Source organism: Peromyscus eremicus, chromosome 7 (genome assembly GCF_949786415.1).
Source record: "Peromyscus eremicus chromosome 7, PerEre_H2_v1, whole genome shotgun sequence".
In the NCBI taxonomy this organism is placed as follows: domain Eukaryota; kingdom Metazoa; phylum Chordata; class Mammalia; order Rodentia; family Cricetidae; genus Peromyscus; species Peromyscus eremicus.
Window position 1 is genome coordinate 57755605 of NC_081422.1, and position 19013 is coordinate 57774617.

At 45.7% G+C, this 19013-nt stretch overlaps 1 protein-coding gene across 2 annotated transcripts in view; it reads right to left on the reverse strand.

Moving 5' to 3' along the window:
- Positions 1-19013, reverse strand: part of Map2k5 (mitogen-activated protein kinase kinase 5) — a 238473-nt gene that overhangs the window by 87875 nt on the left and 131585 nt on the right. For both annotated transcript variants that reach the window (XM_059268067.1, XM_059268066.1), the window contains exon 16: positions 11818-11889. In XM_059268067.1, coding sequence (XP_059124050.1) covers positions 11818-11889 — 72 coding nt within the window. The remainder of the gene's footprint in view (positions 1-11817; positions 11890-19013) is intronic.

Genomic DNA, 19013 nt, shown 5'->3' on the forward strand with positions numbered 1-19013 from the left:
GAGTGCCCGTGTAAGCTACACCAGAATAGCCATGCCCCAGCCTTCCCTTCTCTCCACTGGGTGCCACACATGCTGGTGAAGCAGTGTGGATTCCCTACTCTTAAGCACTATCCGTATGCAAGCTCCTGAGGCCCTTCATGCCCAAAGGATGGCTGAACCCTGCTAGGACTCTGGACTCATGGGATCCTCAGTAAATAAATGTTTGTTATTTTAAGGACTAATTTGGAGTGGCTTATTAGGCAGCAATGGAGAAATGATAGGCTCTCCAGACTTGGATGGCACCCTTCTCTCTCATCAGTGCGGCTGTCCAGCCAGGAGCTCCCAGGGGCAGAATCTGGACTCTTGGTGCCAACCCAGGATAGCACACTGAACTCTTACTCACACACTTCCTATTATCTCAGACATAGTGGAGACCAGGTTAATCCGTGAATAAAATGAACTAGGCCTTGGTTTCTGGGAGAGAACAGGCACCTCGCAAAGTTCTGAGGCAGACCTGCCATGAAGGCATTGTACAGTGATCCTGGAAAACAGTCTTGATGAGAAGCACAGCCAGCCTGCCCTGGTCTTTACATATGTCCTGCTCACTCACGTCCCCCTGTAACTGGACAAAAGCAGCATATCTCACCTGCGAGGCAAGAACTGGCTGCTCTGTGAAGCCAGGTACAGTCATTTAACTTTCTGGAAAAGTCCTTCCATTTCTCTGGATCTTAGCTTCCTCACTTGTAAAATGGGAGGTTTGACACTTAGAAAGTAGAACCACTTTTGGAAGCACAAATCCCTAGTTTCTAGTCATTTTCCATTACTCCAGGCAGGAGCTTAAGTAGGGTGACAACTACCAAATGCTTAGTTACGTCATCTGTATAAGCGAGGAGCTTTGCTGTCACCCTTCCCATTAGGATGTCACTGAGCAGAGGGATGTCAATAGGTCTAGAGAGGCAAGGGCACCTGTCTTCATACCTGAAAGCCTCCGTCCCACTGGGGTGCACGATATAAGCTGTGTGTGGTGCTGGTGGGCACATGCCACCTCTGGAGTGGCTTCCTCAGTGCTAAGGGGCACAAGCCATTGAGTTCTATAGTCTTTCCTTAATTAAAAAGCAATAACACTCTAGTCTCTAAGTAAAAGATAAGGGGTATAAAAGAATTTCCTAAATAGATGTGGTAGACATGTCGAAGTCACTGTCAAGCTCAGAACTGAAGTCTGCAGGATGGAAAACAGGATTTCAAAGTTATGCCTAGATCACTGGCTGGAGGGAGAGGACTCTAGGAGCAGTGGGTCTTGGCACAGGGTGTCTCCAAGTTGAGCTGCAGGAGTTTCCTGACTTGTCAGTTTCAGGGACACAAGCCTCAGGAGATTGGTTTCCTCTGATCCTTTCAGATCGTTACATAAGAAGGAATCGCATGCCACTAGCTCCTCATTTCACCCCAGGATGTATGTCTGAGAAATTACAATTGCCAGGCACCCTTCTTTAAACTGTGGGCTCCATGGAGGCAGGGATTTTGTAGTTTTGCTCACAGTAGGGACCAGTGATGGTCTCTAGGCCACATGGTAGCTGAGCGATGAAATGCACAAAAAGGACTGCATTTGATCTCACACTGTTCTCTTCTATGAAGACTCTGGGACAAGCGGCTACTTAAATGTCCCAAGGGGCAATTCCATCATTGAGTGGAAAGATTATTGGGATCCATCTACTAGAAAAGTATATTGAGCCAGGAATGGGTGACACATGCCTTTAATCCCAACACAAGGGAGGCAGAAGTAGGTGGATCTGAGTTTGAGGCCAGCCTGTTTTCAAACTGAGTACCAGGACAGCCAGGGATACACAGAAAAACATTTGTCTTGAAAACTCAAACCACAACAAACCAAACAAAGTACATTGAAAAGACTACCGTGGAACTTCTTTGATTGTTTTGGTTTTGCTTTTAGCTTGGGAAGGTTTGCCTCAATGGACATGAATCATCACTTGCTTCTTCTCCACCAACAATCTTTTCAATGAGCTGTCAGATGTCAGTACTATCTTATTTCTTTATTGTTTATATCAAGACTGTTGAGTCTGTGTTTTTTTAAACTCCAAGTTTGGTGTGTCTGTGTCTACCTGAGGTGACATGGGTATGTACTGCTGGAAAAAAAAAAATCTTTCCATCAGCCAGAAAGACATCAAGATGATAAAATGTTTATCTAGGGTTGCATGTACCTGCCCTGTTTGTCAGCCTGTGGCTGCTGAATGCAAGGAGCACAAAGCCAGCTCAATGGTGCTGCATCCAGGGGAGCCACTAGCTCTGGCTGCCAGTTCCATATTCATGCAGTCACTGATGACCTTGGAAAATGCACATTTACGCACGGCAAGCTGAGACAGCTGGATCCCTTCACAAACCTTGCAAAGGACTGGACTAGCCGATCCATCATCTGCTAAAGTCACTTCAACAGCTTCCCCCCATCCCGTCCCCCACTCCCCCTCCAGCAAGTTACACAAAACATCGGATCAAAATCACAAAGTCTAAAAATATCAAGTTAAGACATAATTACAGAATGACGAGTAAGAGTGGGGGATGGGCACTTCCCGGAAATGTTCTGAGATGTGTGTACTCCGATAAACTGGATACCATCTCACAGCTGCAAGGGCAAACAAAGCTCATTGCAGAAGAAGGTTCAACTTCTGCTCACATTTTTAAAAAGGAGAAAGCGAGCCAGGCACAGTAGCACAGGCCTGTTATCCCAGCACTGGTGTGTGAGTGTGAGTGGGTGAACGGTTGTCGGGAAACACAGAGGCAGGATTGGTGTAAGTTTGAGGTAAGCACGGCTTACATAGCAAGTCCTAGGCTAGCCAAGGATATATAGTAAGACCCTGTCTCAAAAACCAAAACAATAATGAATTTAAAGAGGAGAAACATCTGCAGCTGAGCAAATCATACAGAATGCCAAGTTCAATGCCAGCCTGGTTTAAACAGCGAATAGCAGGTCAACTTGGGCTACAGTGAAAACTGCTCCTGTGTGGAGAATGTGGACTGATGAGAGCTTCCTGTGCACCTCATCTGGCTGGGTGGCTCTTGGGAAACACCCACTTCTGGACCCATTAGACTCCGGGCCAGTGTTCCCTGGAGAAAGTCCCCACCATCTCCTGCCGGTAGTCCTGGCCACTGGTGAACTAGGAAGAATGCAGGGCTATGCAGCATTCCAAATCTTTTTGGTTACAGGACCAGGTTTTATGGTCCCAGATGCCATCTATTTTCCTAGAGTCTCTACTTGGTCTCAGGTTGGGCCTGGGGGAGAGTCACTGGTTTGCCTCATATGCTGAGTTGGGGAGATGGTCTGTGGTTAACAGCTTTATGCCTCTCAAACAGACTCTGAGGGCTGGGGCTGTGCATGTGCCTAATACACACAAGGCCTTGGTTTAACCCCACTAAACAGGGAAAAGCAAACCTCTGAAACAACTCTCCAGGCCCCATCTTTACTCTCAGCTCCAGATAAGGGGAACCAGCAGGCGTGGAGCTTTGGGGTGCTTCACAGCAGAAGGCGGCTGCCCTTGTTGGCCCTGCTGCTGCTGGAGGCCTTCACGCTCCCAAACCACTGTTCCATCTCATCCAGAATCTGATGGTGGCTGTTGTGAATGATGCTGTGTCTACAGAGACTGACTGGAAACGCAGCACTGTGGAAGGACTGGAAGGTTGCAGGCCCAGAGGCTAACTACCTTATCTTGGGCTAGTTCTAGCCCTCTCACACACAGTCATGCTCTGCCCACCTCTGAACTAACATCTTGTGACTAATCGATAGGAAGATTTTAGAATCTATTAACTTAGCAGACCATTAGCTTCTTCCAACCCAAAGCTAAGAATGTCATATCAGATAGCGTCTTGGGCTCTCTGATATAAGAAAGCTTCCCCCATCCCCCTGTAACTGCCTCTCTGATGTACCAATGATGCAAGTTAAACTCGCCTTGATTTATGACTTTGTTCTGTTAAAGTAGAAACCTTCGCAAAACTGCTTCCACACTGGAACATGGAATGTGGGATAACCTCGATCTGTGTTCTCGGACCATGGTCACTCAAAATGGTCCAGAACCAACTATTGTCTATTCCGTTTAAGGTGAGAGCTGTGGTTTCTGTGTTGACACTGTCTTCCCTTCCTCTGTGTCTTCATGGCACCATCATTCATGGCTATTTTCAGTTGAGCTTGAGGCCAACGGAAACTAACACCTGCAATCTACTCATCTTTAGTTGAATTGGCTTAGTTTTTGACCTAGAGGTGAACATTTTAGAAGCCGCTTCCTGTTAAGGAGAGGACAGACATGCCTCCATTTCCTCACTATGACCTGTCCCTATACTCTAAAGTACAGCCGCCATATTAGATGAGGAAACAGATGTTGTAGAGTATTATTTTAAGATGTGTTACATTTGTTTATGTGGTGGAACATTTGTTTAATGATGCAAAGATGTGTTGCATTCTTTTATGTTTCATTTGTTTAACTCTGTGAAGCTGTGTTACTTTGCCTGTCTAAAACACCTGATTGGTCTAATAGAGAGCTGAATGGCCAATAACAAGGCAAGAGAAAGAATAGGCAGGGCTAGCAGGCAGAGAGAAGAAATAGGAGAAATCTGGAAGGAGAAGATCGAGGAGCAAGAAAAGAAGGGACCATCCACCCATTCACCCAGCTACACGGCCAGACATGGAGTAAGAAGACAAGAAAAGGTATACAGAAATAGAGAAAGGTAAAAGCCCAGAGGCAAAAGGTAGAAGGGATAAGTTAAGGAAAGCTGGCTAGAAACAAGCCAAGCTAAGGCCAGGCATTTATAAGTAATAATAAGCCTCCATGTGTGTGAGTTATTTGGGAACTGGGTGTGGGCCCCCAAAAGAGTAAAGAGTAAATAACCAACAACAAACATGCCTGAGAGTCTACTGCAGTCAAGGTTCTTTGCTTAGGCTGCTGTGGCTGAGGTGGAATTTGAATCTGGGTTTGCTGCTTTGACAAAGAGAAATCACTTCTTCATGCATGGTGACAAATGATACTCCACAAACATAAATGAGCACTTATGTCAAAGGCTTCATCAAACTTAAACTCTGGTCTTTGTTTTCAGGAACTACTTTAAAACTATTATAAAAGTTGGAAATACTGAGCCAAAAAGATTCTTGAGTACCCACTAGGGCGTTGGAATGGAGCTGGAAAATGTAGGTCATAAGAGAATCAGATCTGGATTCTGTATAAATTACTCAGCTATGAAGTAGGAAGTGTTTATGTGACAAGCCAGATGTAGATGATGGTCAGAAGAGCAAGTGCTCCTCTCAGCTGCCGAGATCAGAGCCAGCATCACGAAGGATGCATGTTCAAATTATATCTTGGGCAGATGAAGGAAAATAGCATTCATATGACAGGAGAGTGTCATAGTGCATGGATTTATTTTGGGAAAGGTAATTATAAACTTTGAGAAAGGGCTAGGGATATAGCTCAGTGGTAGAACACGTACCCTATGGAATGCCATCCCTAGCACTATAAAAAAAAAAAAAAAAAAAAAAAAAAAAAAAAAAAAAAAAAAAAGGAGCTTTAAGAAAAACTCTGTCAAAACAATGGAGCCCAAAGAAATCCTTAGAAAGTGGTGTTACTTTGATGACAGTGACCTTGCGTGGCTCTCTGAGTATGTTCTCCACCTATCTGGAGACATTTTTCTAAGCCATGGTCCTTGCTTTCATCATTTAACACATCATTCAAAGCACTTCAATAAAGCAGTGCTTGTGTTGAAGAGGGGCCTCGCAGGACTGGATGACACACCAATTAACCAAGCATGTCGAGCCAGCCTGCTCTGTGCCTCAGACTCAGGAGACTAGGAGGGGAGCTGCGAACAAAGGCAGAAAGAGCAGGGACAGAGTGAAAAGAGCAAGCGTGTGCTGGAGATGGACTTGCGGTCTGACTCCTGCAGGGACATCTATCACGACGCCTGCCACTCACCCCAACCTCAGCAAGGTTTGTGAGAGCCCCCCCCCCGCCAACCCCCACAGTCCCTCAGCAGAGACCCGTGGGCCTGGTGCCTTTCCAAGGGAACTTTTTGTTCATTTTCTTTACTTCATTTTAAATGGTTTCTTTATTTATTGAGACAGATTTATACTATGTGCCCTGGCTGGTCTGGAGCTCAAAATGTAGACTAGACCAGATCTGTCTGCCTCTGATTCCTCAGTGCTGGGATTAAAGGTATATTCTAGCAGGCTCAGCCTTTAACTCCTCCTCTCCGTGTGTGTGTGTGTGTGTGTGTGTGTGTGTGCTCGCGCGCGCATGTGCGAGCGCACACATGCATGCATGCTCATGTGTGAGGGAGCACATGTGGGCCATACTGAGTGTATCAGAGGTCAGAGGACCACTTTGTGATCACTGCACCTTTAAGTAGGTTCCAAGCATCAATCTCAGGTCATCAGGCTTGCAGAGCAAGTGCCTTTATCCACTGGGCCATCCCAGCAGTGCTTTGTTTGTTTGTTTTTTAAGGAATGAGGTCTTGCTATGTATCTCAGACAAGCCTCAAACTCAAGATCCTCCTGCCTCCACCTCTGGAGTACTGCAGTTACAGATGGGCTCCACCATGCCAGGCCCCTGGTTCCTTTTTAAAATGCATGCTTTATGCTGGGCACACAAAGTTAGAGGAGGCAATGCATTGACTTTCCCCTCTAGAAAGGCCATCTTTTGAACACGTGGCTATTTACTTCCTCTTTACAGGTTTATGTTGTGACCCAATGGCATAATATGAACAATAATCAATTAGTGAAAAATCAAGAGAGTAGACTCTCCTCAGGCACTCTCTGTGAGACTAGGTAAGTACTGCACTGCTTGTGAAATTACAAGGCTGCCTAGTGTGTTTCTGGAATCCCCACCCTAAAGATTAGGCAAACCCCTTCAAGACTAGGCGAAAACAAAGCCCTTGTTGGCATGCCAACCCATTCCCATCCTCAAGTTTAGCCTGAAGTACTGAGAGCAGCACCCGGTGAGCATGTCTAAAATCCCCCAGTCGTGGAGCTGGTGGGAGCGTTCTAAAAGTGCAAACACGTCTTCTGGGGCGGGAGGAACTTTCCAGCTCTTCACAGCTTGGTCCTTCAGTCTTGCAGGTCTCATATCTCTGTCCACTCCTTTCTCTCTGCATTTCCACACGGACTCTTGGTGTGTTCTAACGGAAGAACTCAAGTCCAGGTGGGTTTTCTTCCCCTACAAAGCGGGCCCACACAAACCCACACAGTGAGACCTCCTTTATTTGGCTTCATAACCAATCCACAGGAGGGGAGCCACAAACACTTGAAAGATTTGTGTGAAAAACTGTCAGCACACAGCAGAGAAGGGCCGAACCCCACCCCCACCCAAGAAGCCACTGTCCTCAGCCCAGGTTGAAAGTCTTATCTCAATCTTGGTGCTACTTTGCCAACTCCAAACACTTCATACAGATGACAACATCTGGAGGAGACCCACTTTATCCCAGCAGCAGAGGGCTGCTGCCCTGAGAAAAGAGGGGGACAGATGAAAGATAGTCTGATATTAGAGGGTCTTTGCTTAAGGCACAAATGGAGCTGTCCGTGATTCTTTTTATCTGCACACTTTAGTGGCACGTAGCATTATCTTTTATGAAAGAGTGTGGCGAGAGGTCTTGTTACGACTCCCTATGGGGACCATGGCAGCACATTATCAGGGAAGGGGCAGCAGGAAGGAGCTGCCAAGGATGAACCTTGGAGAAGAAGGGTTTACAGAACAGCCGGGGGGGGGGGGGGGCTGGGGACTTCGGCAGACACAGGAAACTTTCCATTTTCTATTTGATTCCCGGGTGATTCTAAGAAATGCCCTTGCCTGGTTTCCCATTCTGCTGCCCATCTTTTATTCTTCACCACAGATCCTCTATGGGACCCTCAACACACCTTGAGAAAGGTGTGCCCACATGCCAGGAGACTGTTGTGCGACAGTCTTCCATTCCTACACTGCCATCTAATCCCTCTTTCAGGGTTTACAGCAGTCCACTGCAGAGTGGGCTGGATGGGTGGGGAAGGCATCACTATTTAGTGCCTCCTTCTCCTGGTGGCAGACTCCCCTCAAGACCAATTCCACTCAGATGTCAACCCTTTGCCAACCCCCTGCTCCCACGAGGCCTTCGTCCACACCTTTGCTGAGGCCCGTCACTCGGAGGCTCTAGCATCTTCTTCTCTATCAAGGCAGGGTCTTCCCAGTCACCTGGCCAGTGCTCTGCAGAACCTGCCCATGGCATTTATACAGCTGAAAATTGATGAATGAACGAAGGCTTCTATTCTTGGGAGGACACACTGAGAGTTGTTTTAAAAGTGAGACCAGAGGCAGAGCTCTTTGAAAGCGCTGACTAAGCTTCTTCATGCAATTTGTTCCTCAGATTTTCAAATGCCATTTCAACACACACTTCTGTCCAGTGTGTGTGTGTATGTGTGTGTGTGTGTGTGTGTGTGTGTGTGTGTGTGTGTGTGTGAGAAGCTGCATGTGTGCATGCACATGTGTGTGTGACGGAAGAAGTCAATCTCGGGTAACATCCTTAGAGTCTTAAAGTTTAAGGGGTTTTGAATACGGGATTTTCCATTTGGAGCTTGAGCCCCATGATTAGGTGAGGCTGGCTGGCCGGCCAGTAACTCTGGGTTACTTGTTTTTCTGCCTCCTCAGTACTGGGATTACCAGCATGCTCCACCAGCCTGCATTTCTGTGTGGCTGTCGGGGACTGAACGCAGGTCCTTGTGCCTGTGTGGAAAGTGCTTTACTGACTGAGCTATCTCCCCTGCCCTGTTATTTTTTTTTAATGTAGCTCAGGCTAGCCTTGAACTCATGATCCTCCTGCCTCAGTTTTGAACATTGGGATTACAGGTATTTGTCTGTAGTGGTTTTGAATAGTATTTATCACATTTAGACCAACTATATTCTGGTGAAAAGAAAGAGAAGCCTCGGCCTTCAAGTTTTTAATTTGACCTAAGGTCTCAGGCCCTTTGGATGGCGTTTTCCTCACATTGACCCTAAGAACAAAGGAGTCCTGAAACACCACAACATTTCAGCTATAGTCAAAATCTTCTCCTTTTATTATGTACTTCTTTACCTTGGACCCCAGATACATTGGTATAAAACATGTACCAGAGGCTGTACTCTAGTCTCTAGTGACTTTTGCTCCACTACGTTAAGTTGGTCACATGTCTCTTGCTTGCCTAGTGGGCCAGAAGCTCTAAGGGGGGGGGGGGGACAGGGACAGCCACCCCATATTCCTTTGGGTGGCCCTTAGTTAAGTACCCTGTCCCTGGGCCCGCTTTCCCTGGCTCTCATCCACTATGGGGCTCTCCTGCTCTGTATTTCGTATTCCTGGCACCCACTCACCCCACACTCAAGGTGACTTTTCTCACACAGTTCCCTATGTCCAGTTCTCAATTTTGCAAATGCAAAGAGTCTGTTTTCTTCAGTGTTCCAGAGACTATTGAGCAGTTTGCCTCTAGGACAAATGAACACACTGGACTCACCCTCCCTACAATGCAGGCCCTCTTTCTATTAGACTTCACATTCCCAGTGCCTAGGAAGATACCGAGGATGCATATTTCAATAGTTACATTTATTGGCCATATTCCAACCTTTCTACCTAGTCTTTCTGATCCCCTTGTTTCCACGTCTGTCCTTCTACGGTCATGCTCCATAGAGCGCTCTGTGACCCGCTAAAAACTGAAGTCAGATCACTCACTCAGGGCAACAGCTGCAGCCCTGTGCCTGGTGGTATGTGATCAGTCCCTGGCTACCTCTCTGATTTATTTTTTCCAGCCTTTACCTCAATAACTCCACTCTAGTCAGGTGGGGGCTCTCTTTCTCTTTATGAGACTAGTCAAGTAGAGTACCAATTGATATAATTCACTACCTCCTTCAGACTAGCTTGGATATGCTTCTTTTCCTTTTTTTTTTTTTTTTTTTTTTTGGTTTGTTTTTTTTTTTTTGTTTGTTTTTCAAGACAGGGTTTCTCTATGTAGTCTGGCTTTCCTAGAACTCATAGAGACCTGCCTGTCTCTGTCTCCCGAGTGCTGGGATCAAAGGTGTGCACTACCTGGCTTGGATACACTTTTTTAACAGTATTTTTTTATTTTTATTTTTTAATAGGATGGTCTCATATAGCCCAGACTGGCTTCCAACTCACTCTGCATCTGATGAGGATGGTCTTGAACTTCTGATCCTCCTGTATCCTTCCCTGAATACTGGAATCACATCCTGGTCATATGCCACGCTGGCAAGTAAACCAGGGCTTCATGCATGCTGTGCAACTATCTCTCAACTGAGCTGTATTCCCAGCCCTCCTACCGGTGTTTCTACGCCCCCAACAGGTGAGGGTGCACCTCTGTCCCAGGCACAGCCCTCCTGCTGCTGCTGCTGCTGGAACTACAGGGAAGACAAGAGCTGCAGAGCTGTAGAATGTCAGTCTGCACTGGGGTCAGACCTCACTATCGCACAGGGAAGAAACAGCCTGGTGGGCACTGCAGGCTGGCCCAGGACCACCCAGGAAACTAGAACCAAAGCTAGTACTACAATCTGGGTCTTCTGTTTCCAACATTGGATTCTAAAGCATGTGACCTCTCAATTATTCTGCCCTGTATCTGACCACTTATAAAACACAACCAATGAGAATGTTTAAACCACCAAAGGGATATTCCATCCTAGCAAAGCCTGAGTCCCACATGTCAGAGGTAGTTTCCCCTGAAACAAGCTAATACTAGAATGAGCCCTTGGGATCCTGCTGAGGGCTGGGTCCTGAGATCTACCCGCTAACTTCAGCCTCTAGGCTGCTGTGCACACATTACAGTTCCTCTTATATTACCTTTCGGGAAAAGGCAGAAGAATATGGTTTAATAAACATTGAACATTTGATTTTGGCACTCTTCCTGCTGTGCAGGTGAGCTGGGTCTGAAGATATTTCCTTCCAAATACAATGGTATTCATGCGTTACAAAGATCATAGAAAATGTATTTGACCAAACAAAAGCAATAGGATTGTGATGGAAACTCGATCTGTGGTATTATTTAAACATGTTTCTGTTTTTTAAAAAAGACTTCCTTGATGGGAACGGACGGAATTGAGAACTGTTCTGAGAGCCCCAGTGAGTGCCTGGGGTGTCTAGGGGTGCAATTCCAGCAAGCCAGGTGTCTTTCTAATACGAGTTGTATGACTATTTCTTAGCATGGAGTTCTAATGGGGCTGCACCTGGCTCACTAAGGGAAAAAAAATCCATTCTAAATACAGCAATAAATAAAGACATTAAATTATACTACATACACATCCCCCACCACACCACCTCTACCCCACATGCACATGTTGTTTATTAGAAGGAGATAGTTTTTTTTTAAGAAAGAAAATTATATATAGCATATATACAACATATATATCCATATGACTATAGTTGATTTTTTAAAACCATCCCCTTTGGATGTCACACATACACACTCCAAGGCTGTCATCATCCTGTGCTGTTATGGAATCCCCTTTCAGAGAACAGGGCTCCAGACTAAGCAGGGCTCCCACCCAGGGAACAGTTCCCACATGCACATTATCAGAGACTTGGATTGAACTGGTCTTGGGTGGGGCTGGCAAAGCTGTGTTTTTAACAAGCACTTCAGGTATGTCTTACACAGGTGATGTGTGAGAAGCAGCGCTCTAGAATAATGCAGACTCGGTTAAAAAGTCACACGGAATATATGAATGTAAGGACTTCAGAGTCAGACAATGCACACAATATCATGGGTGGGAGTTTGTGTTATTCTTTCAAAGCCTCCATTTTTCCCAATGGGATGTACTAGTACAGGCATGTCAATAACAGCAAACAGCAACATACCTCCATGAAAGAGATCCCTAAGCTCCACACGTCAGAGTGGATTCCATACTGCTCTCCTGAAATTCTTTCTGGCTGTAAGAAAACAGGAGGAAGCTTGTGAGCTACGGAAAGTTACCCCTGGCAGCACACACTGAATGTAAGCTCAACATAGGGAACCACCCACATTTGCATGCCATTTATACACAGCAAAACAATTTCACATGTATGCATATATGCGTTCTAGAAGTGAGAGAATCCTGCACACAGTCCCTATGAGGACGATTATTGTCACTGTTTCACAGATCAAGAAAGTGAAGGCCCCAGGTAGCTGGTTAATGTGGCAGAAACCAAGGTAGCCAATGAGCTAGCACTTGACCCTAGGTCCACCTCCCTATGATCCAATGATCTTAACTGGGGATGGATGGACAAACTGTGCAAAGTTGTAGATGACTCACTTGAATTTGGGGAGAAGGGTCTTGAAGACCACGGCTTAAGTTTTATTTTTAGCTTTTTACCTGGAAATAGTTTCAACTGTACATGAGGGTGGAGAGTCTGAGGCTGGTGCAAGCAGCAGCCAGAGTTCGTCTCCCTAGACACACCGCCTGTCACTGTTTTATTCCATGCAGTGGAGTTTCTTCTGACAGGAATCAAGGTGCCACACGGAACTCCTGGCCCTCCCCTTGGGTTGTGTAGCAGGCGGCTGGTCCAGAATGCTCTGGCACACACATTCTGTTCACCAGGAATCCTTGTGTACTGAGTGAGTGCCTCCTGGTCTGTCCTTCCAGGATTTGGCCTCCCATACATTACTTACAGAAATGTTTGCAAGGATTAGATGAACAACTGAATTCAAAAACTGAGGTCCCACAAAAGTGCAATATTCGCTCAAGTCTGCAGCTAATCATGGCAGGGCTGAGACTCTAACCCACACCCCACTATGCAGTCCTAGTCAGTGTGACAGGTACTAGCAGGTATTCGTGTGGAACTGACTACCCGGTTGTGGGAATAAAAGCATGACTGCCATTGTTGCCATCAACAATGCCAGCTAGTCTAGCCAAACTGGTGAGCTCCAAGTTCAGTGAGACCCTGTTTTAACAAAAAGCAGGTGGAGACAACCAAGGTTGATCTCTGGCCTACACACACGCACATACACACACACACACACACACACACACACACACTATTGTGCATTACTTTCACTTTTAATTGTCACGCTGCACTGCCATTCTGTCTCCCTGTCTACTTTCCCGACAGGGAGCCTTTCAATACCCTGTGCCACTCCTGGCACATGACAGTATGAAGCCAAGGGTACTGTTAAGGGATGTTCACCACACATGTGGTTCTAAGCATGAACTTAGCCCTTCTCATATATTATAACTATTGTGTCCATCAAAAACTTAGAACGAGGGCCAACAAAATGATTCCATAGGTAAAAGTGCTTGCCTCCAAGCCTGTGACTCGGGTCCCAGAACTGACATGGTGGAAGGAGAGAATCTACTTTCGGAAAGTGTCCTCTGACCTCCACATATGCTGTAGCATAGGTGCATTCACTCATACATACACACACACACACACACACACACACACACACACACACACTCTCTCTCTCTCTCTCTCTCTCTCACACACACACACACACATGCACTCACAGACACATTCAAAGACACACCCACCCACACACTCTCTCACCAACACACACACACACAGACACTCTCAAAGACGCGCACACACACACACACACACTCTCATACATATATACACACACTCACACTCTCACAGATATATACTGAGACATACACATTCAGACACTCTCTCTCACACATATATATACATACAAACACACTCTCAGACACACACTCTCACAGACACACACTCTCAGACACACACACTTACAGACACACACTTACAGACACACACTCTCACAGACACACACTTACACACACAATTTAAACAACAAAAAAAGAAATCCTGACGACGCCCGTTCTAAAACCCTCTAGACTTGTTAAGAAATAATCAAATGTCATCTCCCTCCCTATCCTTTTCCCCGTCCTCTCTCTGATTTTTCTTTCTATGGGTGGCAGTTCTCAAGTTGTTCTATTTCGCTAGAACACAGAGAAAACAAGCAAACAGAAGAGGCACTCTTACACAAAGTATCTGGGTGGGCTGGATGGTGGGATTAAATACATTTGCTTCATTTGCCTACTGAGCTATGAAAACAAACACAAACCGAGAACTGGAAATAAAACAGAAAACTGAACTAAAAGAGGGGAAGATATAAAGAGTTAACACATTCACAAATATCAGGTGGCAATAGAGATGTCCTTAAGCACAAGGTTCTACCTGCCTCTAGATGGAGAAATTATTGCCACATTCAGCAGAACAAGATCACTGGTGGAGGACAAGCAAATGCAGGCAGCAGGCTCCGAGACCTACTCTGCAACACACAAGGTAGACTCAGGTCTCTGGGACTGACTTAGGCACGAGAGGAGCCTCAGAACCTCAGGAATGTAGAGTTAGGGTTGACAGTCTGAGGCTGCATCCTCTAAAGCAGGGCTCACACTGCAGCCACAGTGGCATGCCCTGTCCCCTCCCCTCAAGCACAACAGGAAAGAAGATAAAACCTACCACCAGGCACTGGACCTCTGACAGCAGAGCTACAGTCAAAAGGCCGGCTGGTGCTACCTCCTCACCTGACAGCTGTCAACAGTGCAGAAAGCTACATAACAAGGAAGATGCAGCTCTTGTCTAAGGCACCTCTGTGTGGGTAAGAGAAGAGCACATGAAACCAAGCCAAACAAAAATCCTAGCCAGTTTCTGAATATACCCCAAAAGCTGAATCTCCAGAGCATCTTCAAGGCAGCATCTTCAAACTGGCACACCCTACTCCCTCCAGTCACTGCCTGTGACTGGGTGTTTGGCCAGGATCCATACTCTGTTAAGAGATTCCAGGACTGTTCATGACACAGCACTCCTGGGTGGGACTGATAGGGGCACAAAGACAGCAAGGTGCACATTCTATATCCTCTGAAAAGGGAGTTGCCATTCAATCGGGTTGCTCAGAAAATTATCAAACTAGGTGCACATAACTCAGGCTAGCATGCTATCCACACGTGTACTGTGGTGACCAGTTTTCTTTTAGGTGATTAAGGCCAGATCCCCACAGCAAAATGGTCAAGCAGGATCAGGTAGCAGTACTGCAGACTGCACTTCCAATTCACTAACCCTCCCTCTGCTGTGTTCAATATGCTACCAGGTCCAGTGAGGCCTTTAAGAAAGATGTAGTTTTATTTTACGCGTATGTGTGTATACGTGCAGATGCCCACAGAGGCCAGATGTCTTGGAACTGGAGTTATAGGTAGTTTTGAGCTACCTAGTGTGGGAGATATAAACCAAACCTGGGGCCTGTGCAAGAGCAGTGATGCGTATAACCATGGAGCCATCTCCCCCATGAGTGACCGGGGGCTGTGCACGTCCACTGTCCTCGTTAGAATGTGTGATCCTAAGTCTGTGTGCATCTGCTGTACTCCCTGCCGCTCCCGTTGGATCTTCTTCATGCTGCCCTGTCTGTTGTCTTGTCTTTGACTGCCTTGGAGGTTTGTTGCTGATCCTTTTAAAGTTGGGAGACGTTTTCTGCAATCTAAGGTGGAGAGGCCACTCCGGACCACGCCCTCAGCATGAAGTCCTGTGTCCAGTCGGCTCATGGCTGGCCAGGCAGAGCTGTGCAGGCTCAGCTCTGGCCACAGCCTACTCTGCCCGCTTTCGCTCTTGCTTCTCTGCTCAGCTCTGAGGTTCCCTCTGGTTCCAGGAAGGGGAGGAGCAGCTTCAGAGTGAGTGTGCCCCTCCCCGGAGGAGAGCAGGTTGAGCTTTCTGCACAGAAGGGGAGGGGACCCTGACACTGCCTTCAGCGTCACGTGCTCTCTTCTGTCATGGGATTTCACTCAAAACCCGGCGGTTTGGAGTTCCCTGTTGTCTCTTGAGCTTTTTAGTGCTTTCTGGGTGTTTTGTTTTTTAAAAGATTTTTTAAAATTTTAATTTATTATATAAGTAAAATATTTCATTTAATATATATATATATATATGTATATATATACATGCATGAATATATGAGTACTACCTATGTGCCTGGAGCCAGAGGAGGTTAGAAGAGTGTTGGATCCCCTGGAACTGGAGTTACAGACAGTTGTGATCCACCACCATCTGCAAGAGCAGCCAGTGCTCTTAACCACTGAGCCATCTCTGCAGCCCAAGTCGGAAGCTTTTAAAACTAGCGTTCCTTTTTCAATAGTGGAATTGGTCCAAATAACCTGCTATTCGAAGAAACGAGAGTCTGATGTCCTAACTAGACCCTGTCTCCTGTGAGAGGCCGGCCAACTCTGAGATACTGGGTGACAATTACTTCTTCTGTGGACTGCTTTGTAAAATGAAGGTGACAATAACAATATATATGTACCATAGCACTGTGTGAGAATAAAATGTAATGTCCTCAACAGAGAAATGCTACATGGGAGTACTCAGCAAATACCAGTCTTTCTGACGGTCACCACGGCCAGTTGAACTAGAGTGTGCAATCTGAGTAGGCTCGTGTCCAGGGAAAGACACTTGCAAGGACTGTCACAGCCTGAGTGTGGAGACAAAAACAAGCTCCTAAAGCAGCCACACAGGGCTAAGAACAGTCATTTAGACTCTATCCCAAAAGGTAGTATTTGAGAAACATCTTGGAAAATTTTCAAATTTTCAGTTATTCAGAAACCATAACATCAAAATTTTCAACTTGATTACTCGGAATTTGTGCATGTACAGGAACACACAGAAGACAGAGGAGGCCCTGGGTGTCTTCCTCTAGCACTCCTGGCCTTACTCTGTTGACAAAGTGGTTTCTTTCTCAACTTGCAGCCCATGTGTGCCACGGCTCAAGAAACCTTCCTGATTCTGCCTCCCAATGCTGGGGTTACGAGCATAACTGAGAACAGCCCAGCTCAGTGCAGGGGTACCTGGATCCAAACTCTGGTCTTCACAGTTGTGCCGTACGTGCCCTCACCTGCTGTCTGTCTGTCCAGTCCTGCCCTCTCCTGAGTCTCTGCCTATGCACACTACTCTAGCTCATGTTCCTTTTGTTTCAAACTAGCAACATGAAGATCTAGCATGTTTGTAAGTGCCTTTTTTTGGGGGGGAGGGCAGTTGAGACAGGGTTTCTTTGTGTAGTTTGGTGCCTGTCCTGGATCTCACTCTGTAGACCAGGTTGGCCTTGAACTCACAGAGATCTGCCTGGTTCTGCTGGGATTAAAGGCATGTGCCACCACTGCCTGGCCTGTAAGTGCCTTCTTTCTGTACATCCTATTATAACCATTACAACTATATAGTGTAGCCTTCTTAATTTCTATGTTATGCTTGGTTCAACTAAAGACTCAATTATGCCATGTTCAAAAGTGCCATATATGAGGTTGTCTTTCCAGTTTCACCAGTGTCTCCTCTGGATTCACAGCATGGGACGTGTTCAATGGAGACAGCTCATGTAGCAGAAGGTACTTGAGATGTGCTTTACTGGCATACTCCAGGGGCTGGAAAACGTTTGTTTGTTTTTGTTTTTCCTGTGAAAGGCCAGCCTGGAAACAGTGTTCACATAGGGATGGATGCATGCAATTGTACAACTGCTCAGCTGCTGCTGTGATGCTACTGAAGTTACACCCAGCCCTAAACTAACAGCCTCGCCACATTCCAGTAAAACTGTACTCACAAAACAGACCTGGGCTGGGCATGGTGGTGCACCCTTTAACCCCAGCACCTGGGACACAGAGGCAGGCAGATCTCTGTGAGTTCCAGGCCAGCCAGAGCTGCACAGAGAGACTTTGTCTCGAAAACAAATAAAGAAACAAAAACTTTAAAATAGTTAATAACTATTATAAATATATAAATAAATAATAAACATAAAGAAAATAAAAAGCAAGTGAACAAAACAGAGAGAGGTTCAGGAGTTATAGTTTGGTAACATTTGGCATAGAATCCCCTGAGGAACTCAAAACTAGACTACAAGAGCTAAAACAGGATACAGGAGGGGTTTACACAAAGCTAAAGAACCCAACCCTTCTCCCAAGAGACTAGCAGCATGGACGGCAGTTGGGTCAACACCAGACTAGAGTAATGGAGGGCTGTTTCCACGCTCCCCCGATGGTCAGCCTTTGGCAAGTACTTGGCCAACCAGAGCCTACTGAATTGCAAAGCTCTAGCTCTTCTTCTCGGACTTCCATTGTTTTCCTCCCTGGCATCTTAGGCTTTCTGCAGCTGGAACTACAAAGCTGATGACTAGAATTCACTCACCCAAGAAACAAAGCAATTTCAGCTTTGCCAATCTGAGCTAACATTTCATAATTTTAATCCTCACACTTTCAATTAACATATGGACGCATCACATTCATCCATAAACAAAAAGGGAAAAAAGTAATTTCTTTAATGTACACCTGGGAAAGACAACTGTAATCTGGATTTGTAGCTCAGATGTGATGCAATTTAATTATCAGAGCAATTTAAAGCTACCAAGAACATGATGGGCAGTTGAGAAGTTGTTTCATGGATAGCTTTTTTCCTCTTCAAGTCACGGTATTTTCATATTCATAGAGGCTGACATTCAGTAGGGTTTTGTTAACTAGAAGAGTGAGTCACCAATGTCATTGACCCTGGGTGTGCCATGAAGGAGACTAACATTTAAAAAGCAGACACAATAACTTTAATAACTGATCTGCTTTTTCCACATTTAATTAGAGAAAAAACAAAATATGAATTTTCTTAAAGGCAATGGAAACCAAAATAAACTATTTTGACCATTTGAAAGAAAATGAAATGCTTTGCATTGTTCGAAGAATAGCAAGCTGAAGACCCAGGTTCCGTCTATATCAAAGATCTTTTAATGATGATAATACAGGGACAAGAAAAATACTGAAAATAAGGTCCATGATTCTGGACTGGCAGGATGGCTCTGTCCATAAGAGCACCAGTCTCTGAGCCTGACACGCTGCGCTGGACCCTCAGGACTCTCATGGTGGATAACTACATCTGCATGGCACCTCCCAATAAGTAAATAAAAATATAAAACATTTTTAAAAGACCCATGATATACCATACAAAAAATCTTTTAAGTGTGTGATACCAACAACATCTCCTTAACCTAAGAGGGATTACTTACATAAATCTGGAACCATCACGGTAAAAACCAATCCTAAACACTG